This window comes from Eurytemora carolleeae, unplaced genomic scaffold, assembly GCF_000591075.1.
Source record: "Eurytemora carolleeae unplaced genomic scaffold, Eaff_2.0 scaffold1621, whole genome shotgun sequence".
Taxonomy (NCBI): Eukaryota; Metazoa; Arthropoda; class Copepoda; order Calanoida; family Temoridae; genus Eurytemora; species Eurytemora carolleeae.
The window spans coordinates 36,360-62,374 of record NW_019397538.1 but is presented as its reverse complement, the minus strand read 5'-3'; the positions used below and the strand labels follow the sequence as shown (position 1 = coordinate 62,374).

General features: G+C 32.6%; 1 protein-coding gene and 2 long non-coding RNA genes across 3 annotated transcripts; all 3 read right to left on the bottom strand.

The window, feature by feature from the left end:
- Positions 1-3,056: 3,056 nt before the first annotated feature.
- Positions 3,057-5,633, bottom strand: LOC111714800 (uncharacterized). Its single transcript, XR_002768078.1, has 3 exons — positions 5,549-5,633; positions 4,019-4,050; positions 3,057-3,678 (listed from the first exon to the last, which is right to left on the bottom strand). It is a non-coding gene; the product is annotated as an uncharacterized LOC111714800 (long non-coding RNA).
- A 3,285-nt stretch (positions 5,634-8,918) lies between these two features.
- On the bottom strand, positions 8,919-14,494 carry LOC111714806 (uncharacterized). Its single transcript, XR_002768079.1, has 4 exons — positions 14,430-14,494; positions 11,814-11,845; positions 11,369-11,468; positions 8,919-9,260 (listed from the first exon to the last, which is right to left on the bottom strand). It is a non-coding gene; the product is annotated as an uncharacterized LOC111714806 (long non-coding RNA).
- Positions 14,495-21,830: 7,336 nt separating this feature from the next.
- On the bottom strand, positions 21,831-25,632 carry LOC111714801 (uncharacterized). The gene is made up of 9 exons (XM_023490004.1): positions 25,573-25,632; positions 25,123-25,494; positions 24,441-24,794; positions 24,237-24,308; positions 23,695-23,820; positions 22,972-23,574; positions 22,382-22,865; positions 22,086-22,292; positions 21,831-22,013 (listed from the first exon to the last, which is right to left on the bottom strand). The coding sequence occupies exons 4-8, from the start codon at positions 24,274-24,276 to the stop codon at positions 22,190-22,192; spliced, it is 1,356 nt and encodes a 451-aa protein (XP_023345772.1). The 5' UTR covers positions 24,277-24,308; positions 24,441-24,794; positions 25,123-25,494; positions 25,573-25,632; the 3' UTR covers positions 21,831-22,013; positions 22,086-22,189.
- Between the last annotated feature and the right edge of the window lie 383 nt (positions 25,633-26,015).

Here is a 26,015-nt window from a genome sequence, read left to right as displayed (position 1 = left end):
TACTTGTTCATCTTTTGAGTGTTGACATTTTTGGTATTTGTTTTCAATGGGACAGTAAGCTCAAAAATATTCCTCTTTTCCTCCATTCTATTGATAATTATACTAGATCTGGTTTCAGTGCGGTCACAAGGAAGTTTGGGCCAACAGTACATCCCCTTGGAAGGGTATGGGACGGGACGTCGGCATACATCAAAAATCGGTCAATATCAATTAATCCAGTGATATATTTAATAAGATTGTTGTGCCTCCAGATTTTCCCCATTGTAGAAGGTTAGCTTGTGTTGGCAGGGTGTCCAAACAGGAGTTGAGTAGAAATTTCAGTGTATCTTTCTTCAGATTGAACATGTAAGATTTCCAGATCATGTCATATTTTTCAAGCATTGCCTGGCAGAGCAAATGTCCAATTGTTTTATTATTATTATTCTGTATTAAAAACTTACAATTGAATGTTGCCTTGATTTCTTGAGTAAAGTTGTAGATATCTGGATACTCTGGGAACATGACTGTATAGATAATACCAAATATTGACTAAGGGGTTTTCTGTATTATCCAATCAGCAAATAAAAAGATATTTCCTTGTTTCTTTGGTGATTTCGACCAACAAAATTTTAACGTAAATAGCAGTGAAAGGAATTGAGTCTTTGACACAAACTCAAATTTTCTAATCCCCATATCTTTGCTTCCTAATGATTGGGTATATCTTTGATATTTTAAACATAGATTATTTGATCTAACAGAAATTATAGTTAGAAATATCTAAGACCTAAGACATTGGGTTGCAAAGATATAGGGTTTAGAAAATCCGAGTTAGTGGCAAAGACTTTTATTGTGAAATAGAAATCTAATTTTAAAAACTCTGCAAATTCATATATTTTAATTTTCAAATTTATAAAATTATAATTTAAAAATTTATGAAACCTATTTCATGCTATGCATTGTTTGTTTAGAAAATTGAAAATGTAATAATGATAAAATATTCATAAATCTAAGTCATGAAATTGAAGGTGGTCGTGCAAAGGGAAGGGGGAAGGAAAGATGTGGTTGTGAGTAGGGGGGGGGGAAGTAAGTTGGGGCATAAAATGCTTTTTGTTATGTTTTATGTAAGATTAATTCGATAATACATAAATCAAAAATGTTATATGCATTTGCAAAATCCTATATAGGAAGATAATAAAGCTTGTCAAAAAAACGGGTGAATTTGAAAGAATTTTTAACCAGTTTTATAGAAATATGGGTTTTCTGAAAAAAAGGCAAAAATTGTTGAAATGGTGGGAATGAAGGGAAGGGGGTGACCGGTGGAGTTGAAGGAAAAGGTAATGAAGGGAGCAATTTCCTCCAAACAATGTAGAATATTATTGAAAAAATTTTAAATGATAGAAGTGAAATTTACTTTTTCTGTTTTGTTAAGAAGCTAGCTAAATATTTAATAGAAATAACTTAGCAACAAGACACAAAAACTTAAGAAAAATATCTGAAACAATTCTATTTTTACACAACGTGCTATTTTTAATTTAAATTTTTTCAGTATCTCAAAGTTTCATGTATTTTAAGATTTATAGTACTTCATTGCACTGGGAACCAAAACAAATAGTGTCAGTATATGTACGTATTTGATATTTTCCTTTTGTATCCCCAGAGTTACGTCTTAAATGCCAATTCCTTAAAGAAAACATAAGTGTAATTAAAGAAATAGGATTCTTTCAATTATCTTTACATATGGAAACAAAGGATAATGATTTGATAAAATAAGGGATAAGGGAGTGTCTGGCTAGACAAAATAGTTGAGCTATGAGTGCAGTATTTTAGAGACTTTTTAAGAAANTAAACTTCAAGGACCTTCTAATCAAGTAGAAAAAAACAGAGGTTAGCGAAGTCATTATAGAGAATATTGAAAAGTGTTCCTCAGCTTCACCTCCTCAGAGTAGAAAGCCCTATGTGATTCAAAATGCAGACAAAATAGTAATTATCGAACATTTTCATGGGAACAACTTTACAATGTAATTATGTAAACCCGAAAAGAATGATGTAGTATAATATATTTGATGACAGCTCAGTAAAGCTGTATGTACATGTTTTGATCTTTCCTAGATCAAATATTAAACTAGGTGTAGTTACTATTTTATTCAAATTGATTGAGAGAGCGATAAATGTAAAAATAAAATTAAATTAGAGAACTATTTATTTGATAAATCTGTATAGATCACAGGGAGGATAAGTAATTATCCTCCCTGTAAAGAGGGAGGATAAGTAATTATCCTCCCTGTAAATAGGGAGGATAAGTAATTATCCTCCCTGTAAATAGGGAGGATAAGTAATTATCCTCCCTGTAAATAGGGAGGATAAATAATCATCCTCCCTGGAAATAAAAAAGGAGGGAATTTAAGGTTGGTTATTTCGTTGAACAGGAGATTATAACTATTAATTACTACTTAACAGGGAGATTAAGGGAGGATAATTTAATTATCCTCATGAAAACTCCCGGTTAAGTAGTAATTTATCGTTATAATCATGTTAATATGAACTTATTAAAAAATATATTTTATCACATTTTAGGACTATCATCATTTTGAACGTAAGTCTTAACAAACATTAATCCAAAACTTACATTTATTATATCCATGTTTAGTTCAATTGATATGACTTTTCAAAGGGTAAAGGGATATCGAATGCATGTTAAAATAATCTCGGGTTTAGTAAAACCAGGAGTGCAAGCATTAATCTTGATATTCACCATTCTAAAGTTTTCAGCTCAGTTTTTTTGTAAATTAAATAGTTGTACAAAGGATAGGGGTGTCAGAAATTATTTTTAACATATTATTTTAAACGTTTTAAATGGATAAAGTTAATTTTTTGATAAAACTTATTATTCTGGATCATTTTATTCTGGTTTTGCATTATTTCAATTCATGTAAAAGCATGGTTTAACACTCAACAATAATCAGCTCATCTCTCAACAGAGGGAGGGATGGCAACAATGCCAATTTGTAATACCAAAAATCTGCTCTATGGAAAGTGCTTTTAACAGGGTACTCAGAGTACTGCTGGGTTCTGGATGGTGCTAGGGATACTGTTGCATACTATGTAGTATACCTTCCCTTTCGGGAATACAAATTGGTGTGGTTGCCATCCCTCCCTCTGTTTCAAAATTTAATCCGGCGCTCAAACTGGAACACAGGTTATTTAGATTATTTATTTTGTATTAAAATTCCACTGGGAAATAAATAATTTTTAGTGGAAAATAAACAGATGTTTGGGTAAAAATATATTCTTAATTTCTTAAAAATATACACCCCTGAAAATGGGTGTGCAGGTTTGGAATGTGCGTGCAGGGCTACCTACAAAGGATAAGAAGTGATGACTAAACAGTATTTCCGCTGATACTGATTGTTCCTTCTTGACCAAAATTATTAAGTACACCATTAAAATACTATATTCAAGATTGAGGATAAAAGCCAACCTTTAGAAAAAAAAGGGTTTTTGGTTGTCCTTAACTTCTCATTCTTTGAAACAGCACTGTACCATACAGTTATATGTCGTTCCAGTGGGATATTGTAAACTGTTTAAAGAAAACTTACCCAAGTCTATAGTCCATGAATTACAAGTAGGTCTTTCCAGACAGATAGAGGAACATCGCTCCCCGGAATAAATAGATGAAAAAAAGTCTCCATTCCCACTATCCTAACAATACAAATTATATATTAAAAATCTGTACAGTGTACATCAAACCATTTAATTCTTTTCTTATATAAAGGGTAAGGCATGATTAGACTTTATTGAAAGCAAATTAGAGTTTCTGCTGTATCTATGTAGAGTTTTATAGGTGTTGATCAGCGCTATCTTGTACTAGATAGTACTGACCTATAATATGTAATGTGCTGTTCCACAAATATTGAAAGATTTATGATCTTTAACCCTACTTTCAATGCAAAATGTGAACTGCTGAGTTAACCAAAAGGTTCTAGGAAATCCAGTGCAATTGTTTTAATATCTTGAAAAATTTTAAAAATATTATGCTTACCAGTAATCGTATTCCAGGCAGCATACAGTTATCTAAAAATACAATTCCTTTACATTCTCTGCATTTTATCAGGGATTAAGTTTCATTATACTAAGGGGGCTGTTTAAGTAATTCCATTTACTATTAAGTAAACCTTTGTTGTTAGAGTTGCTTGCCCTCTTCCACAGAAGAGGAGCCCCTTGAACTTTGACTAAGCAGAAATTATGGAAAATTTTGATTATAATTCTAGTTCCCTTTCAAGATAGCTAAACAAATTCCCTACTTTAAAGATTAAATGTTTAATTCATCAATTCTGAATGGGTTGATTTCTAATAATGGGGCGTATGCGTAATTTCAATTGACCCCCTATTTGTAGAGTGGCGTGTCTGATTTACATTACCCTCTACACTTTGGAGTGATCAAGGAAGTCGAGCTTATTCTTAAGCATGAAAGAAATAGTAATAGTTATTTTCTAAAAGTAAGAGAAAATAAATATATTCGGCTGAGTTGGGTTTACACTGTTACACTCCATATTCACAGGAATTTGAATGATACTTTTAAGATATACTCAGAAAGTTCTTTATCCTCAATGAACAATCAAAGGGCTAAAATTTTACCATTCAATCTGGCATATGCCATTGTTGAATGGAGGGAGAATTGAAATTACAATGAATGACAGTAAATATATATTCAACATTTATGTTTGTCTAAAGCAAAATTACATTAAAAACGATATAAAAGTTTACAATCAAATACTTATACTCTTTTCTCTGGATATCGCATTTTATGATTGACAGGGTTTGCCAAAAAACATGTGCCATACAAGACTTTTAGCACGAGTATAGTTTAGTTATTAAGAGGTGGTTTTTAGAAATGGAGTTTCTTGGTCCCAGTCTAGTACGTTTTTCGTTTTCTAAAAATGTGGTATGATGACAGCACTGCAAGGCTTGATATATTTTCGCACATTGCTTTAAAACTAACACTGGGTTTGCAGAACATATGCAGTTTCTTCAGATTTGCTTTATTTGATGGTCAGATAGATTCTCTGGAGTCGATTTCAAAAGGGTGAACAGACACATCCCTAGTTGTTATATCTGTCATAAAATGTTCCTACTTGTTCATCTTTTGAGTGTTGACATTTTTGGTATTTGTTTTCAATGGGACAGTAAGCTCAAAAATATTCCTCTTTTCCTCCATTCTATTGATAATTATACTAGATCTGGTTTCAGTGCGGTCACAAGGAAGTTTGGGCCAACAGTACATCCCCTTGGAAGGGTATGGGACGGGACGTCGGCATACATCAAAAATCGGTCAATATCAATTAATCCAGTGATATATTTAATAAGATTGTTGTGCCTCCAGATTTTCCCCATTGTAGAAGGTTAGCTTGTGTTGGCAGGGTGTCCAAACAGGAGTTGAGTAGAAATTTCAGTGTATCTTTCTTCAGATTGAACATGTAAGATTTCCAGATCATGTCATATTTTTCAAGCATTGCCTGGCAGAGCAAATGTCCAATTGTTTTATTATTATTATTCTGTATTAAAAACTTACGATTGAATGTTGCCTTGATTTCTTGAGTAAAGTTGTAGATATCTGGATACTCTGGGAACATGACTGTATAGATAATACCAAATATTGACTAAGGGGTTTTCTGTATTATCCAATCAGCAAATAAAAAGATATTTCCTTAAATATATATATATATATATTAATATGATCAATTTATTATTTATTATCAGACACGGCGTTATATGGACTTCATTGAGGTCTGTTCTCAATATATATTTTGATTTTATTTACGGTTCTTTCATATATTTAGAGTCATTATATTTTTGGTAATATACAACGAGGTTAAAGTGGTTAGAGTGATGATGTACGCTAATCCTTTACTAATTGTATAAGGCCATGAACTATAACGAGAGCGTACTGCATATTTGAAGTAACTTTGATGTTGTCATAAAGCAAAAAGTTTTACGAGACATAAAGCAAATCACTAATTAAGTAAATGGGTCTGATTACACTGAACAATGGACGTGTTCCATGCTCGTTGGAATATTTTAAGTCATAACTTGAATCTAAAAGTCGTTTTCTTATTTCAGAGTTTTCTGATTATCACTGTAGCCGCAGCCCACCGCGCCTCAGAAGGCCTAACCTAAACTTTGGGAAGTTGCCGTTTGGGAAATTGAACATTTGGGAAGTTTCCTTTGGGAAAATACCTAACACAATGTGTTCTACATACTAACGTAAATAAACGAAAGTTCTTAACCAGAAAGTGGAGCATATACGAATTTTTACGTAAACCTAAAAATACGTGTACCTATATAGAGGCTTTAGTATTTTTAGGTTTTCAGGTTAGTAGGGAATATTTGCAAAAAAAAAACATGTTCATTTGCACTATTGTTCAATTGCACTAATATTTACAGAAAGAAAACATTAGTCCGTTTTTTTGCAAGAAATGCTCATCTGCACTAACGTTTAATTGCACTTTAAACATTTAATGAAAAAAAAACATTATAGTCAGTTTGAACAAATTTGTTGTTCAATTGCAACTAATAATTACAGAAAAAAATTGGTTTGTTTGAGCAAATATTTTAAGTATTCCAGATCATAAGTACAAAATTACTAATGATCATTTTTTACCAAATAATAATGGCGGGATAATAAAATTTGTATGTGTATGTATATAAAGTGATAACTGCAGAGGCGCAACTAGGACTTTTGCTAGGGGNCGCCCCCCCTAGTTGCGCCTCTGAATAACTGATAACACGAAAACTGAAATAGGAGGAAGACGACTTTTAGAATCAAGTTAACTTTAAAATGTGCAATTAGCATTAGACACAGTGATTGTACAGTTTAAGTTAGTGATCTAATAAAAATCTAATATAGCTTTCTAATGTAACATCAAATACTGATATAATATCGTCTTCCCATTCCTTTGTTTTTGGTTATTATTGTAAGTCACAATTAAATTCATCCTCAATACTCGGTTTCAATGTACCAGGACCAATTTCTCTGAGAAAGCTGTTTAAATTGAGGTTCCTATGTCGAGTTTCATCGATTCATTGATTCGTGTTGCCGACTGCTGGGCAAAAATGACGGTGGGAAAAATTTCTTAGCGCTGAAAGGTCAATTTAATGAATTTCATAAACTTCATATAATCAGATAAAAAAAAATCTATGAAAATATTAGTTAGAAATCCGCAGTCTTCCTTAGAATAATTTAATAATCAATTTTAAGTATCCATTGTATTGTGTACAGTACGCTGTATAATCAATGAATTGTGTTAAAAACCTATATATCCTCAACTTAAAAATTAAAGTACAACTGAGCACCAAAAGCCGCTGTATTTTTTGAATATTACTTGTAAATTATTAAAAGCAATCGTTTTTATCACCATACAATGATACAAACAAACATAATTGATGATTATCGATGCGGAAAAATATTAATTTTTTACAATTTTAATAATATTTCTGACATTATTTATATCCCTGAAATTGGCAAGCTGTTTTGTATAAATCTGCAAACATTATTAGGGATGTGAAAACTGTACATTTGTAATAATATGATATCAGAAGTTCATATTTTTCCTGTTAGATTTGTTAAGAATTTGACTTTGATGACATATACTCTTTTTTCACTTACAAAATTAATATTTAAAAACAAGTTCTCACATGCTCTATAGCTCACACAAAACAACTGCAAAAATAAGTTTTTTGTATGAAATAAGCTTTTTATTATTCTTTAAAATAAGATACAGTATACAAGCATTTTGCAAGGTGAAGCGTGCTGCGTGACATAAGTGTAAAGCTATTCTAAAAATGACCTTATTCTGACGTTTAAAGAAACGCTATCGTCAATCATCAAATCCGAAGATTTTGTTATTTTGTCAATTTAAAAACAAAGATATAATTATAGTTTTAAAATTCTAAGATTCTTTCACTTCATATTTATAACGATTTGGGTTCACCACAAAATTAAGCCAAATGAAGATTTCGCAGATATTTCTTAATACAAAGCCAAACTTCTTATCTAACATTCTTAAATGAAGGTTTTAATTTAAATTATAATTTAACATACGGGACTTTAAGCGTAATTTCAAGTAACCATCCATGCAATTTAACGGAAAACTATGATAACCAGATAACTCTAAAATGGGAAGACGACTTGAAAGCAATAGTTAAGTGTATTTGATGGAGCTACAAAGCAAATAGTTCTACTAGACACTTACTAAACCACTAATTAAGTGTAATGGGTCTATTTAAACTGTAGAATTACTGCATACAATGCTTATTGGACCATTTAAAGTCATATCTTTAGTCTGAAAGTCGTCTTCACATTTAAAACCACAAAATTAAGCCAAATGAAGATTTCGCAGATATTTCTTAATACAAAGCCAAACTTCTTATCTAACATTCTTAAATGAAGGTTTTAATTTAAATTATAATTTAACATACGGGACTTTAAGCGTAATTTCAAGTAACCATCCATGCAATTTAACGGAAAACTATGATAACCAGATAACTCTAAAATAGGAAGACGACTTGAAAGCAATAGTTAAGTGTATTTGATGGAGCTACAAAGCAAATAGTTCTACTAGACACTTACTAAACCACTAATTAAGTGTAATGGGTCTATTTAAACTGTACAATTACTGCATACAATGCTTATTGGACCATTTAAAGTCATATCTTCAGTCTGAAAGTCGTCTTCACATTTAAAAGTTTTCTGGTTATCGCTGTCTATAAAGTATATTTTTTTATCCATAACAGCTTGAAAACAAATGGAAGGTGTTACTTGATATTAAGTGTACTTTAGAATCAGATAATTAAAGCAAATAAAGACTAAACAATATGGGGAGGGAGGCAGATTTTCATAATTACTTTAATTTTACTGGCCACAGAAATGGTTTTTAATAGGATTAAGATTAGGTTTTTATTTATAATTTACAATTTTGCAATGCAGAAACTGGCTTCAGACGCGTATCATTTGATGCCATATGTAGTATATGTATAAACTATAAACTGACACAGGTTTTATTACAACAACTCTCTGGTTTCTATCCCGCATTGATTAATTTTTAATATTTTAACTAAAAAAGCTTTTAATATAAAAATTTCTTGCAGAAAAAATGTATCAACTCCTCTAGCATATCTTTAATCTGTGTGATGTTGGTTCTTCTAGCATCCTTTAGACCCGGTAATGAATTTGTCATCATAAGCGTACCTCCACTGACCGGATGCTGCCCAACACCGACTTATTCCTTTAGTAAAAAGTAATTATGAAGAACACAAAAATAACTGGTAAAAGCAAATATTTTGAGGCCGAATTTAAAGAATTTGAGCCACGGCTTAATGAAGGTGAAAAATCTTTCCCGGGGATATTTAGAAAGATGAAAATTTCCCTGTTTGATAATTGAAGGACTAAAGTTTGATTTTTTTGTAAATAGCCGTACAAAGCGAATCTATGTAAAAAAGTCCCGGGAAAAAAAGTTTCTGGAAAAAAATCTGGAAATAAAACTTTGGAAAAAAGTCGGAATTTTCTCAAGTCCTTGGAAAAAATGTCACTGGATTCCTGGGACTTTTTTTCCTAAAATAGTATGGGGGCTGCCAATAACGTCTCAGGAAATAAGATTTAAGGAAAAAAGTCCTGAAGAAAATAAATCCGAGGGAAAAAACCTAGAAAAAAGTCCTAAGTCTCAGGAAATTTGAACTCAGTAGTTTCAGTCTGCGGAAAAAAAGTCCAAAGAAAAGTTGTGTATAAAATCCCCCATAAAAAGTGTACTATACAGGACTAGTTTTATATTCTTAATTAATATGAAAAAGAAAATGCTAACTAAACTCGTGATAAATATATACATATTTTATAAATATATTTTATATTTCTTTTTTGAAAATTATTTACCCTTGCCAACATACAGTTGTAATGTATGTATTGATAGGATGTTTACAACCAGGACTTTTTTACAATGTGAATCATGAGTTTTCACTTGTTAGAGAACTTTTTTCCGAGGATTTTTTTGTATAAAATCATACTGGAGCCTGAAAAAAGTCCTAAAAAATAAAGTCTTTAATAGGCAGGACTTAATTTCCAGAGAATTTTTAGAAAAAGAAATTTTTTCCACAGGACTTTTTTAGTGTGAAATTTTGGAACTTTTTCCGGAAACTTTTTTCCAAGGACTTTTTTGGCGGTTACCGTACAAAGCCTAGGGGTGTCAGAAATTATTTTTATAAACGTCCTATAATCCGAAAGTTTCATTTTTGATAAAACTTTTTATTCTGGATAATGTAAATATATTTTTAAAACTTTCTTAAATCGGTATACTTTTTCTAAATTCATTTAGTTAAGAGCTTGTAAGTCAAAATAAATATTGATAAATATTGCTTTATATCGAGTAAATATCCTTAAACATGCCGATGTAAAACCTTTCAGAAAGTAGGAAAGATTCTGCATATAGGATTTGCCAATTTTTAGTATTTACATAGAAGTATCATTTTATTCTGGTTTTGCATTATTTCAATTTATGTAAAAGCATGGTTTAACATCAAACAATAATCAGCCTATCTCTCAACAGAGGGAGGGATGGCAACAATGCCAATTTGTAATACCAAAAATCTGCTCGATGGAAAGTACTTGTAATAGGGTACTCAGAGTACTGCTGTGTTCTGGGGGTACTGGGTGGAACAAGGAATACCAAATGGAATTTTTATTTTGAACAACAATATTTAGTACTTATAAAGAAGCATTCTAGGTATAATTTAATTCTAGTTTTACTTTTGCATTATTTCTATTTATGTAAAAGCTGGTTTAACACTACACAATTTACAGCAAATCTCTCAATAGAGGGAGGGATGGCAACCACACCAATTTGTACTCCCAAAAATCTGCTTTATGGAAAGTTATTGTAACAGGGTACTCAAAGTACTGCTGGGTTCTGGGTGGTAATGTGGGGTATGGGGGGGATGGTACTGTTGCATACGATGTGGTACTGTTGGGTACAGAGGGTACTGGAGGGGTACTGGTTACTAGAGGTACTAGGGGTGTTGTGGGGTTCTGCAAGGTATCTCTGGGTTCTGTGAAGTATTGCTAGGTACTTCTTGGGTATTGGGTGGTATTGAGGGGTAATGAGGGTAGTGGGGCAGGGGGAATAGGGGATAGTGGGGACTACTGTTGGGCACTGCTGGGTACTACTGGGAACTGGGTGGTACTGCGGGATAATAGAGGTACATGGTTATTACATGGTACTGAACAGTAGTGGAGTGTAGCATGCAGAACACGCTGTACCGCCTGTACCTCTGGTACCCCTAGTACCCCCCAGTGCTGGAGAGTCCTGGGGGGTACTGAGTGGTACTAAGGAATAAAAGAACTTACTTAAGTCTATAGTCCATGACTTACAATCAGGTATTTCTAGACAGATAGAAGAACAATGCTCCCCAGAAGAAATAGCTGGAAAATGTCCAATCCCACTATCCTAACAATACAAATTATATGTTAAAAGTCTGTACAGTGTACATCAACCCGTTTGATATTTAATTCTTTTCTTATATAAAGGGTAAGGCATGATTAGACTTTATTGAAAGAAAATTAGAGTTTCTGCTGTATCTATGTAGAGTTTAGGTGTTGATCAGCGCTATCTTGTACTAGATAGTACTGACCTATAATATGTAATGTGCTGTTCCACAAATATTGAAAGGTTTATGATCTTTAACCCTACTTTCAATGCAAAATGTGAACAGCTGAGTTAACCAAAAGGTTCTAGGAAATCCAGTGCTATTGTTTTAATATCTTTAAAAGTCTAAAAAACTATTATGCTTACCAGTAATTGTATTCCAGGCAGCATACAGTTATCTAGAAATATAATTCCTTTACATTTTCTGCATTATATCAGGGGTAAAGTTTTGTTATACTAAGGGGGCTGTTTAAGTAATTCCATTTACTATTAAGTAAACCATTGTTGTTAGAGTTGCTTGCCTTCTTCCACAGAAGAGGAGCCCTTGAACTTTGACTAAGCAGAAATTATGGAAAATTTTGATTATAATTCTAGTTCCCTTTCAGTTTGAAGATATCTAAACAAATTCCCTACTTTAAAGATGAAATGTTTATTTCATCAATTGTGAATGGGTTGATTTCTAATATAGGGGTGTATGCGTAAATTCAATTGACCCCCTATTTTTAGAGTGGCGTGTCCGATTTACATTACCCTCTACACTTTGGAGTGATCAGGGAAGTCAAGCTTATTTTAAAAATCTACAAAACGCCAAGGTAAAACACTTTGTTAGCAAGCTTTTTAACATGAAAGAAATTGTAATAATAATTTTCTAAAAGTGACAAAAAATAAATATTGGCGGCTGAGTTGAATTTACACTGTTACACTCAGTACTCACGGTAATTTGAACGATGCTTTTGAGATATACACAGAGAGTTCTTTATCCTCAATGAACAATCAAAGGGCTAAAATTTTGCCTGGCATAAGCCATTGTTGAATGAAGGGAGAATTTAAATTACGCTTAAGGATTAATACTCTTTCTCAAGATATCGCATTTTATGATTGACAGGGTTTGCCAAAAAAAACAGGTGCCATACAAGGTGCCATAGTTTAGTTATTCAGAGATGGTTTTCAGAAAAGGAGTTTCTTGGTCCCATGTCTATAGTGTTTTTCGTTTTTCGTTTTTGCGGTATGATGGCAGCACTGCAAGGCTTGATATATTTTCGCACAGTGCTTTGAAACTTGATTTGCAGAACATATGCAGTTTCTTTAGATTTGCTTTATTTGATGGTGAGATAAATCCTTGTCGGGATAAGTCAATAAAAAAATTCTAATGATATGGAAGACGATCCTGAGGAAGCCTGTGCTAAAGTTTACCCTGTAATATTTTCAACACAGATATCATTCTTCTGGTTCAACATGTTGAACTAACATTACCAGTCACCCCCTATCTCTCTCTCTGCCTACCGACCTTCAGTTGGAATAGAAATGCCGTGATGTATACACCTCCGGCCTTAAAGGGTCGCCCAACTCCTTCATAAATCAGATCCCAGCCCTTTCAGTGGATGCTACTAATGTTGAAGCCAACAAAATGTCAGGAACAAGCCATAAGTAACTAGTAACCCAAATCATCCCTGACACCAAAGCCTAGATAGGAGTGAAACTGCTATCAAGATGCCGAGAACCTGTTAACATGAAGTTCCAGCTGTTCCCTGTTAGTTTCAGGGTGGCCAAAACTTTTTTGAAAAAATCCGTACATTTTCAGAAAAAATCCGTACAATCCGTACAGTTTTCACAAAAAAATCCGTACAATCAGTACATTTTTTTTGAAAAAACCCGCACATTTTTTAAACAATCCGTACAATCAGTACAATTTTCGAAAAAAAAATCCCTGCTATCCATACATTTAAGAAAAATAAAACCATTTTTGAAAATATTATTCATCACTGTCTCACCCCCCCCCATTCCCCACCACCTCTTTCTCCCCCCCCAAACACTTCTGGAACATATTCTCAAATGAACACTTCTGGGACATATCTCAAAAATTATGAATGAATTTTGATTGTCATTTGAAACATTAATCAATCTAATATTATTTAGAATGAAGAAAATAAGTTAAACTAACTTTATTTTGACGTGAATTTTTTTTTGACATTTTTATGAAAATTTTGCTGAAATGGGTGAAAATTAAAAAAAAAAACGGTGTATTTTCCAGGATAAAATCCGTACAATCCGTACAATTTGAAAACAAATCCGTACAATCCGTACAATCCGTACATTTTGGCCACCCTGTTAAGTTTCTTAATCAATAATCCTAGTTTCTGTCTAACCATTTTCTATCCCTTTATAGAAAACTATTTATAAACTTTATTTACATTCTTTGTTTTATTTCAATAAAATATTCTTATTGTCCATTATTTATTTGACTATATGTCAACAATCCTCTGGAGCCGATTTCTAAAGGGTGAACAGACACATCCCTAGTTGTTATATCTGTCATAAAATGTTTATACTTGTTCATCTTTTGAGTGTTGGCATTTTTGATATTTGTTTTCAATGGGACAGTAAGCTCAAAAATATTCCTCTTGGCATTCTATCGATAATTATACTAGATCTAACTTCAGTGCGGTCACAAGAAAGCTAAAGGGAACAGTACCTCCCCCTGGAAGGGTATGGGTCGGGATGTCGGCATACATCAAAAATCGGTCAATATCAATTAATCCAGTGATATTTTCAATAAAATTGTTGTGCCTACAGATTTTCCCCATTGTAGAAGGTTAGTTTGTGTTGGCAGGGTGTCCGAACAGGAGTTGAGTAGAAATTTCAGTGTACCTTTCTTCAGATTGAACATGTAAGATTTCCAGATCATGTCATATTTTTCAAGCATTACCAGGCAGAGCAAATGTCCAATTGTTTTATTATTATTATTCTGTATTAAAAACTTACGATTGAATGTTGCCTTGATTTCTTGAGTAAAGTTGTAGATATCTGGATACTCTGGGAACATGACTGTATAGATAATACCAAATATTGACTAAGGGGTTTTCTGTATTATCCAATCAGCTAATAAAAAGTTATTTTCTTATTTCTTTGGTGATTTTGACTAAAAAAGTCTAATGTAAATAACAGTGAAAGGAATTGAATCTTTGACAAAAACTCAATTGTCTAATCCCCATAAGTTTTATTGAAATATGGTTTTTCTGAGAAAGGCATTTCATGGAAGTTGTTTGAAATGGTGGGAATGAAGGGGAGGGGGTGATCGGTGGAGTTGGAGGAAAAATGTAAAATATTTCTAGCAAATATTTTTAATAAATAATGATAAAGCTGAAATTTACTTAATTTTTTTTCTGTTTTGTTGAGAAGCTAGCTATGTATTTTATAGTAGCAACAAGACACAAAAATTGAAAACAAATATCAAAAAAATTATATTTTTACACAAACTGCTATTTTTAACTAAATTTTTTTCAGTTTCATGTCTTTTCAGATTTATAGTACTTCATTGCACTGGGAACCAAAACAAATAGTGTCACTAAATGTACGTACACAACGTGCTATTTTTAACTTAATTTTTTTCAGTCTCTCAAAGTTTTATGTCTTTTAAGATCTATAGTACTTCATTGCACTGGGAACCAAAACAAATAGTGTCAGTGTATGTACGTATTTGATATTTTCCTTTTGTATCCCCAGAGTTACGTCTTAAATGCCAATTCCTTAAAGAAAACATAAGTGTAATTAAAGAAATATGATTCTTTCAATTATCTTTACAGATGGAAACAAGGGATAATAATTCAATAAAAAAAGGGGTAAGGGAGTGTCTGGCTAGACATAATAGCTGGGCTATGAGTGCAGTATTTTAGAGACTTTTTAAGAAATCATTGAGACCTTTAAGACTTTTGTACGTTGTATAATTGCTAAGTAAGATTACAAAATCGATCTTTAAAACCCTCCTGGTGCTCATACCAAAGCAGGTTGTGGCGTGGTACAACACAACCTGCTGGGCAGCTATGAAGGAATCTCTGCAACTTTAAACTGGGTTCTTCCATTGCAGTGTCAATAAATAGGCCAATAGATATGATGTAAGCTTGCAATCATAATATTTTATGAGTTAAAAAATTTTTTTTATAAATAATTTTTCGTGGGCTACTGGGTGTTAATATTTCTTTTCTTGGACAAATAAATTTTTTTCAGCAATGTGGTAGATATAATAATATAAATAATAATTTTATATCAGAACTTGTCACTTTTTGCATTTAAAATAAAAATAAATAAAAAAACGCAATGTTTGACACCCTGCTTTGACATAAAAAACTTGAGGATTTATTTTAGTGTTTTCTGGGAGTCTTTGGGAGTATATATAACAAAGTTGGGCTATTTTTGGCCGACGAGGCAGGAGATAAAAAAACGGAGCCAACGGAGGACATTTTTCAGAGGTTCCAAGTCACCGGAAAGAGATTTCGACAATTGGACTTCGTACCCAGCTCCTCGGCAATTATATGAGTCTACATTCAAAAATAGAAATGGCTGATTTCAATATTTACAGAGATATCATAAAAGTCTTACTTGTTACAGGTTCTCTGTCGGAATTTTGCGCATCTTTACTTTTTGCACATTTTTTTGCTTTACATTAAATTTCGCATTAAATAGTAATTCTTTTGCCCATTTTTTTAAAAAGAAGTAGAGTTGAAGGGCTTTTCAAAAACGTATCAAATGTTAAAGATTTGTATCACAATAATAAAATAGAGGGGACCAGGGCAATGACCATCCCAGCCTTTTTTGGGTAAACAAGTCGGAATAGGGTTAAAGAATATTAGATTTAACAGAACTCATAGTTTGAAATATCTATGACATCAGATTGCAAAGTATATAGGGGTTAGAAAATCAGAGTTTGTGGTAAAGATGATAAAGCACATGAAGTTGCTATGCAATTCACACTTTCATGGCTCGCCCGTAATCTCTCACAAACCTCAAAATATTTCCGATTGTGTTTATCCATTTTGAGAATAAAATGAATCTTACTTGGAAAACATGGTCCTGTAGTGTAGACACTGAGTATAGTACCAGGGGGTCCATGACAGAATACTGTTCCAAGTTCACAAACTCCATTCTACGTACAGAGATATTTTTTTCTTTTGATAAGTATCCCATCTTCAGATCAATGAATGGTGCAAGAAATTTTGACATAATATATTTATAATATAAATTGCAAAGGATTTTGAATGACATCAGGGATTAAGTTGAACTGCGCCAACGCATCATCAACAAGATTATTCCATTCCTCTTGACCAATATTACACTTAAAAAAGTTTAATATGTCTCAAATGAATCCGAAAGAAGTTTTTCACAACACTGCATACTCAGTTCAACTACCTTATAAAGCCGGTCACTCCCTTTAAAATAAAAGAATCTTGGTGAGTTTAATTCAAAGGTACTCTCTTAAATTTCCGGCTCAGATAACCTAATGGTCCTGTCAGTACCACTGCTTGGGGATTTTAAAAATACATATTTAAGACAGTGGTTTAAAATTCTATTTAACGTGTTTCATCAGTTAAAATCTCATCTGTTTTTCCCCGCATTTTAAATATTTTTTTAAATTTATCCCTTACCATGCTATAAAACAAATAATAATATTTATAATAGCAGTTAACTTCTAATCTGTATGGGATCAGGCTTGAACTCGTGACATTTAACTGATAAAAAAGAGGAACCTGAGTTGGGAAGAAATCCAAGATTTTGCTTAAAAACATTAAAATACGTTTAATTTAGTTAGACTTACATATTTTTTTATATTGAGGTGGTTGGTGTAATTTCACTTACATTTATATACATATTCAATTTACTTGACAATCATTAACATAAATACATACATTTATGAATCCAGCAATTGTGCACTTACACAAAAGCGTTTAATTCTAACACATTTTTCTCTAAAAGATGGATAGTTTTGACGTACTCTTCCTATTTCCCTGTTCAGTAACTAATTTTCTTTCAGAACTCCGCAATCTAAACATTAAACTATGAGATTAAAGTTTTTCTTGTTGTTTGAGTGTGCAGAGATATTAGGAAAAAAGAGCGTGCGAGAAAGGGTGGTAGACATAATAACAAGAGACTCTCATCTTGTACCGGGCCATGTCCGATTTATACGGAACCTTCAAAGGCTTTGTTTTATCGGAACGGATGATCTCAATCATCTCTTTAAAATTGATGTACAATCTCTTTAAACATGTGCTGTGTAAAATAGGTGTACAATCCCTTAAAACATGTGCTGTGTAAAATAGGTGTACAATCCCTTTAAACTTGTGCTGTGTAAAATAGGTGAACAATTCCTTAAAACATGTGCTGTGTAAAATAGGTGCACAATCCCTTAAAACATGTGCTGTGTAAAATAGGTGAACAATCCCTTAAAACATGTGCTGTGTAAAATTGATGTACAATCCCTTTAAACATGTGCTGTATAAAATAGATGTACAATCCCATTTTAGACATGTACTGTGTAAAATTGATGTACAATCTCTTTAAACATGTGCTGTGTTGAATAGGTGTACACTAGTGTACAATCCCTTTAAACATGTGCTGTGTAAAGTAAAACATACCTGGCGAGTTCTAATTCTTTTTCGTCTATTCTTGTTTTAAAAGTTTCGGCAGTTCTTGTATCTTTCTCTTTATGCCGTTTCCAAGATTCTTTTAATCTAAAATAACAAATTTGAAGAATAAAAACTCTATCTATATAAACTAAATCTAGAAATGACATCGTTAACGATAAGATGTCAGTTCCAGGAGAATAAATTTAGAAGGGAAAAGATTTTAAAAAAATTAACGAAAAGAAAATGGTACATCAACTGGTAATTTTGGCCCCATTTTAGATTCTTTTTAGCAAAAACATCATTTATCGCCCCCTTTATTCAGTAAGTTAAAACTCCTAAGATACTGACGAAAAAATATTTTTTCAAGAAACTGAAAAGAAGCAAAATAAAAATTGGAAAATAACTAAAGAAAAACTGCGGATAAGTAATCTAGATATCATTTTAAGATTCACATCCGTCTAAATTTGAGATAAAAAAGTAAAAAATATTTAAAATACCTAAAAATTTCCTTTTCTGCAATTCTAATCTTCTCTCCGAGTTTAAAGTTTTCAATCTTGAGGTTCTCGTTGGACGCAGTTTGTAACGTTTTCTTTTTCTTCTCTACTCCATCTTTGGTACTTTTAGAACTAGTTCCAACCAGATCGGAGATATTTCCTTTCCTTCCTCCTGATAAATAATTTGTTTACCTATATCTCAAAGATATCCCTGAAAACACTAAATTCATATCAACCTGGGAACCCAGCTTTGACTGAAAAATTTAGTTTAAATATTTAATATCTCCATCCATTTCTACGATGCAAAGAAGGAAGAAGGAATCTAAAATGTAATGAAGAAAAAAAAACGTTAAAAGGAGTTAAAATAATTTTGAAGTAATTTACTTGAAATTTGAAATTATTTTAATATACAGGATGTCCCACATCATATTATATAGATCGCACTAAATTTTAATTTTTAGAAAAATTTGAGATAACTAGAAATTCAAGGCGCTTCGCGCCCTTCTTTCTAGCCTTAGAGGGCGCTTCGCGCCCATCTTCTAAATTAGTTGTGAACATGTTCTCTTTGTGTACATCGTAAAACAAAACAAAAATAATTCGCGGATTTTCACAAAAAATTTNCCATGTGTTTAATTTTAACTCGTCGATTTCGGCGAGTTAAATATTTAACCACAGGGTTAAATATTTAACCTCACGGTTAAAGTTCGGGTTTAAATTAAGTCAGAAGTGGCATTTAACCATGAACTTAAACTTTAAGTCAAAACTTTTCGTTCTTTAGTTTTAGACTCAGATTGTTATTAATAAAACATTTTTAAGCATGAAGCGTGAAACAGTTAAGTAACAAGCATTAAAAATATAACTGTAATCCACAAGAGGGGGGGGGGTAGTAAATGAAACATAATAAATATTTTTGACATCTTCAGCGTTATGAACACAAATCCCTGATATATAAAAAATGTTTGTCACTATCAAATAATTTATATAAAAAGTGATGCATCATATATCTTCATTTGGCAGCCATTTTGTTTTGCAAAACTCGTTGATACAATCGGATACAAAAAAACATATCAATGGACGCAAAAAATAAGTTCTAAGTTTTGCATTAGATATCTTTCTAATCTATGCAAAAATGACCTTCACACAGTTCTTGGCAGAAATTTATTTTCCATTGCAAATGATTGTTCTGTAATAAATCTTTCTGATCTTAGTAAAATGTTAGTTAAGAAACAAATGATTAATAATAAATCAATTTTGCAAAAACTAATATTTTTAACAAATCTAGTGTATGTTTGTGCAATGATTGCTTATTTCAATTTTCGCAATAGTTACTCTGACCTCTCAATTTGATAATGAAGTGGAAATTATTAGACAAAATTTCAAAATTTGCACTGAGTTCTGAACAATTTGAGCTCTATTATCAAAATTCGGCTGAAAATCCTATTTAAAAACTTAACTTATCAAACAGGGGAAAAACTTCATAAGAATGAACATTTTTTCATATTTATTCTATAAACTAGATGTAGTGGAAGAAATGACACATGAAAAAGGCCAGGAAAGTGTCTGAAATGGCTGAAAATAATACGTTAAAATACGGTTAAATTAGACAATTAATAAGTCCAATGTATTTTTTCTATAAATTTGCTCATTTGGTCAGAATTTTAGAATATTCGAAAACTTTATTTCCATTTACCCTCAGTCAATAAATCCTGAAATAAATAATTAATTTAAAGCAAATAATGAGCTTTCTACTACATTCATGTGAACAGAACAGTAGCATGTTAGGGGGGGAGGGGAGCCTGGAACTTCAGCTTAGAATAGTGGTTCAGCAAAAAAATTCATATGAACATTTCAATCCCGCGTTGAAGTCTCTCAGACTACTATATCTTTAAACGCCTATATCTCTGGAACGAATAATGATTTTCAAGAAATTTCAAAACTCACAGGTAGGTACAGATGTTGGCTATCAGTGTGAAAAGGCGTTAAAAACATAAGGATGCCTTAGTCCGGGATTCGGATGTCTGCAAGACTCTAATTTACACAAGTACAGTAAGTCTCAATATTTGGTTCTATTTTTTTCTAATTTCCTTAGGCATAATTTAGATAATTAATTAGTATATATCATTTATTGTACCTGGTAATTAATATTTCCTGGGTTAGTCCGCTCCTTCCTCATCAGAAGTATCAGATTCTGTTGTATCTTCATCTTCCGTATCATCTTCTACACTTCTCTTCATTGTAGTTTGTTGTGAACTCTTGGCTTCAATAGATAGAGCTAGGAAAGTACACGGACCTTCAGGAGTTTTGCAAACTCTGCTGTTGTTCCATGTTTAAGTGAGATAAAGATTTTCTAACAAAAACCGTTGATAGTATGGTGATACTTGATTTCTTTTAATGCCTGGTCAGTAAGGGATGGTTGTGATTCCAGAAATCTTAGGATAAATTGGTCCCAGTTTCTCATCTGTCTGCGCTTTCCATATATGTTCTTAGGGCATTTGCTAAGCATACGCTTAGTGAAAACAGGATCTTTCATTTCAAGTATTCCATATAAGATGGTATTTCGGAGTGTACTGCATATGCTTTGACGAAGGTTTCTCTCTCTGTTTGACATTGTCAGTTCAGATCGGTTCTCCTGCACTTCTTGCATGTGTTTTCTTAGTAGACGCTGGTTCTCTTCAAATTCTACTTCAGCTTGTTTTGAGTCAAACATTACTGGATTATTTGATGCTGAGCTACCATGCAAATATGTGGTACCTTTCTCAAAGGACCTCACTAGTCTCCTGGAGTTTGTAATAACTCTTGTAATAATAGAGATAAATCGTGCTAACTTTGCACCTATATTCTTTTAATCCATAAGGGGCAAAACAAAATTTCAATTTTTTTTTTCTTCATCAGGGGCGTAGAAAGGGGGGTATTTGGCCCAAAACAGGTATTTATATATATAAATATTTTTTTGCCGATGTATTATTATTGTTTTCAAGATTTTAGGTCTGACAGAATATTAGACCATGACAAAATAGCCTAACAAGGACAGATTCAGCTTGCAGGAGGAGCCCTGTATGGTTCAGGGGCTAAAAAGCCAACAGTGAGGTGGCTCCTTTGATCCACATCAGACTCCTGAAAAATGAAGAGGAATCAGTGCCAATAATGCAAAATTAAATAAAGAAAGGCAAGTAAAATTCTAAAAATATTTTATAGTTATTTGAATTGATAAATCATAAATACTTCTTCAGGGGCGTTAAGAGGAAAAATATCTCTACAACACTCCCAACTCCAGGAGACTAGTGAGGTCCTTTAGCTGTTTGATTTAAGATGTAGTTCTGAGTTACGGTATCTGCAGAGTGGGCATGTACAACCTTGTGTAGATCCTTTTCGTTAGGTGGTAGTGCTTTGTCCAGTGCCGTGCTTTGAATCTTGTGGGAATCTTTTAATCTAAGATCTTTGCTAAATCCCCGGTCCTAAAGAAATAAACATTATTGATTGAATTAATAATATTATAAAATCAGTTTAATATCCTAAACTAGTGTTACCTTGAATGGTTGAAGATTGTAGATATTATTCATGGAGATTAGGTTTCCATTTTCCCGAAGGAATAGTAGCAAACTCTTATCTATCTCTAGGTTGGTATTGGAGTTCAGATATTCAACCTGCTCCATTTGTTGAGAGCAATCGTAAACTTGCTCGTAAGCATGAGATAAAGGACTGATTTCGTCTTTCCTTCTTCAACTGCGGAGAATCTAAATGATATTCAATTATAAGTATCAAATGATTATGTTTCTCATCAACGTTTTTATTTTTAGGTTAGAAAAATATCATTTTTACTTACTTGTTCAGCTGAAACGTCCACATTCCTGGAAGTTCGCTGTGTGGGGCCTGAGTGTACAAATCCTGTTGCTTTAGGATATTTGCCAACTCAGCACAATGGCCATTCTGAAGTACAGTTAGAAATGCTAGTTGAATTAAAAGACGGTTATGCCAATCAGGAGTGAGTTGCAATTTCTTATCATCGATTTCATCCATAATGGAGAGGAATTTTGGACTTTCAAAGAAAGCTTTGATCTCATTCTCTAACTCCTCATACCTTTTAGGATTAATCTGTTCACTGAGTTCCTGTCCAACTCTTGTGGATTTCTTGGCCGCATCCTTCAAATCTAGGAAAACGTTTGAACTATTGTTCCGGCATATCAGGGAATATCGCTGGAACTCCTGTCGTGCTGTTGAGAGAATGAAGTCTGTCGTTTCAATATTATATTCAGATGACTTTTGCCATAGATAATCGTACCAGAAAACCAGAGCAGCATTCCTTGCGACTAAACAAAAAATTCAATAAGTTATTTCGGAGTTAGGAATAAAATTGTTGTGTTTTGATTGTTGCCAAGCTGTTTGTTATTAAATTTAGGGAAAAAAAGAACTTACTTGCAGAGCTAGGGTTTTCTGTAGTTCCCCAAGCTTCAATTTCCATCGTGACGCGTAATCTCGTAGGGAAAAGAGAATCTTCTAAGCGGATATTCTTGGCTTCCAAATGTTTATATAAATTCTCTTGGCTATTCCCGAACAGATATGTGGCATACTGACTGACTGTTTTTGGGGATTTGCGTTTTCCCTTCCCCTGGATTCTTTGTTTAAGAAACCATATGAACATGTAATCATCTCGGAGAGCCATTCTTCCACTAGGGACAGACGGAGATGAATAATTCACTGACATGAATTCCTGAAGAGAGAGCTTCATTTTAGGATCTGTTGAGTCAGCAGTGATTGCAATACCAACAGCTTCATTCAATCTAACAAGGAATTCCTGAGAAATCTCACCAATTGGAATGCTGATATCTACAGGCTCTAAGGTTTCCAATAGTTCGTTACGTATATTGTACAACTTTTCTGTATCCTTAGAGAATATAATGTTTCTCACAACTTCTGGAAGGTCTTCCCCAAAATTCCAGTTCGGAATCTGTTCTTTGATGAAGTTGGGTACTTCAAAACTAGAGGTGATAGAATATATCGGCTGTTTTTCAGGTTCTCCTAATGATAAATTATCTTTTCAGTCAATGCAGTGATCAAGTATGCAATCAATAATAATCAATTTAATCTAATTTAATGTTTCTATATATAGTACTGAGAATTAATTTAATTTCAAGTTACCTCTAGGTTCTTCTTGAGACGTATGTTCTTTATACTTGGTTTTCAGAGAATGTAGAATAGAAGAAGATTTCACAGAATATTTTATATGAGAAGGGATGGTGCGTGGAATTTGTTTTTCGGGTTCTCCTAATGATAAATTCAGTCAATCCATTGATCTAGTATGTGTAGTAAAATAAGATTATTATCATTTAAATCTATTCTCAGCCAGGTGTAATCTTTCTTAAGGTTGGCAGTTTTGGTGTTTATTGTGCTTGTTGGTTTACTCTGATATTTATTTTTAAATTCTTTATTATTTTAAGTATATACTAGATATATAGATAGATTCCTTAAGTGCAGGTACATTACTTTTGCTTTAAATTCTAAAAACATAGAATTAACCCATTCCTTGTTTATATTCTATTGAGAATAGAGGAATCTTACAGTAGTGTATATTTGGTCCGAACACTACATATGCAACAAATCAAACAATCAAACAGATCTATGAATCAATCTATTAATATTTCAGATCATCAATCAAAGAATTAATTTTAAGTTCAAGTTACCTCTATGTGACACTGGAGCATTGGAAGGTCCAGCTTCCATGAGATCCCTTTCCAATTGATTTTTCGAATCTTCTAATGATAAATAATCTTACCAGTCAATCCATTGAACAAGTATACAACCAATCAAACAATCAAATAGTTCATGAATCAATCTTTTAACATTTCAGATCATCAATCAAAGCATTGATATAAATTTTAAGTTACCCGTATTCTCCTTAGTGGTGATGTTCTTGATTTTTTCTTAGGCTTTTCATTCTGTCTCTCTCGGCATGGCTTTAGTTTACGGTAATGCCTGTAAAGGCTCTTTTTCACTGTAAACTTAGTCTCACAGAGCAAACACTTTGTATGAGCCAATGTCTTGCCACTCTTCATAAGATGGTCACCAACAGCTTTCCTACGTCCAGAAGCTCTGTCTAATTCGCTGCCTGTTGCAATGAGTTTCTGTCTGAAAATTGTTAAGGCTCTTATTCTGGAACATTCTTCATCTTCTGATATAGAGGAGTCCAAGGACTCCTCAGGACTAGGATCAACCGTCTCTACCGTCTCTTCTGGGATATACTGATAAAAAAACAAATTTAAAAAAGCAATATTAACCTAACCAAATCTATAATAATCAAATTTAATCTAATTTAATGTTGCTATATATAGTACTGAGCTATAACCAAATCAAACTTTAACACCATCTTAGAATCATCTTATCTTAGAATCTTACAAACACTTATGTAAGATTCTAAGATGATATTATGTTATATTTAAAAATAAAGTTAACAATCACATAATCAAACCTAGAATAATCCAATTTAACCTAAAGTAACCAAACAAACAGTATAATCATCCAGCAAATTAACCATTCAATCTTTTTAGTTAAATACTCTGTTATACTTACAAAGAGTAGTTTTCTTTGAGTTAATTTGAGTCTAGTTGGAGTCCTTGCTGGAGTTAATCTTGAATTAACAGGTTGGTGCAAAGGATTTTGAATGACATCAGGGATTAAGTTGAACTGCGCCAACGCATCATCAACAAGATTATTCCATTCCTCTTGACCAATATTACACTTTGGGTATAATTTTCTATGATGAACTAACAACTTGAAGAGTTTGTTGACAGTTTCCTCCAAATTCTTGAATGGGGAGTTGATTAGATCAACAGTTCCGGTTGTAATCAGTTGTTGTTGAACAAAGCTGAGAGTTCCATGCATATGGATGATGCAGAATTTTGTTGTCCCCGCCAATTCTTCATGTCTCTCAACTTTAGGACACTATAAATAAAGAAATAAAAATATTTCATCAATTTCAGAAACAGAATTAGAAAATATAAGATTTTAATCAAGACTCACATCAATATTAATATGATTAAGAAGTTTTTGAAAATTTAGAAACGCATCCATCTTGCATCTGAAACACAAATAGTATATCAACTATGGTCGGTTAGGTTAGAAAACAGAATTTGGTAAACATTACAAATACAATACAATACAATACAATTATGATGCTATGTAGAGGACCAACAGTACTCTAGAAACAGGACCAACAGGACTTGAAGCATCTACCTCTCAGCTGAGACCAATCCTAAACATTTCAATTAAATGAAATGTTCTGAAAATATTGGAATTTTTAGGTTGACATTTAAATTCGTGAAATAAAGAAAAGGAATATTATATAGAGTCTTACAGACATCCGAATACCAGACTAAGGGGTTTCCTAATGTTGCTAATTGCAAATTAAATGTATTTTGAGGTCATATGGTTAGTTTGTGAACTCAACTTCATATGGCTTTTAA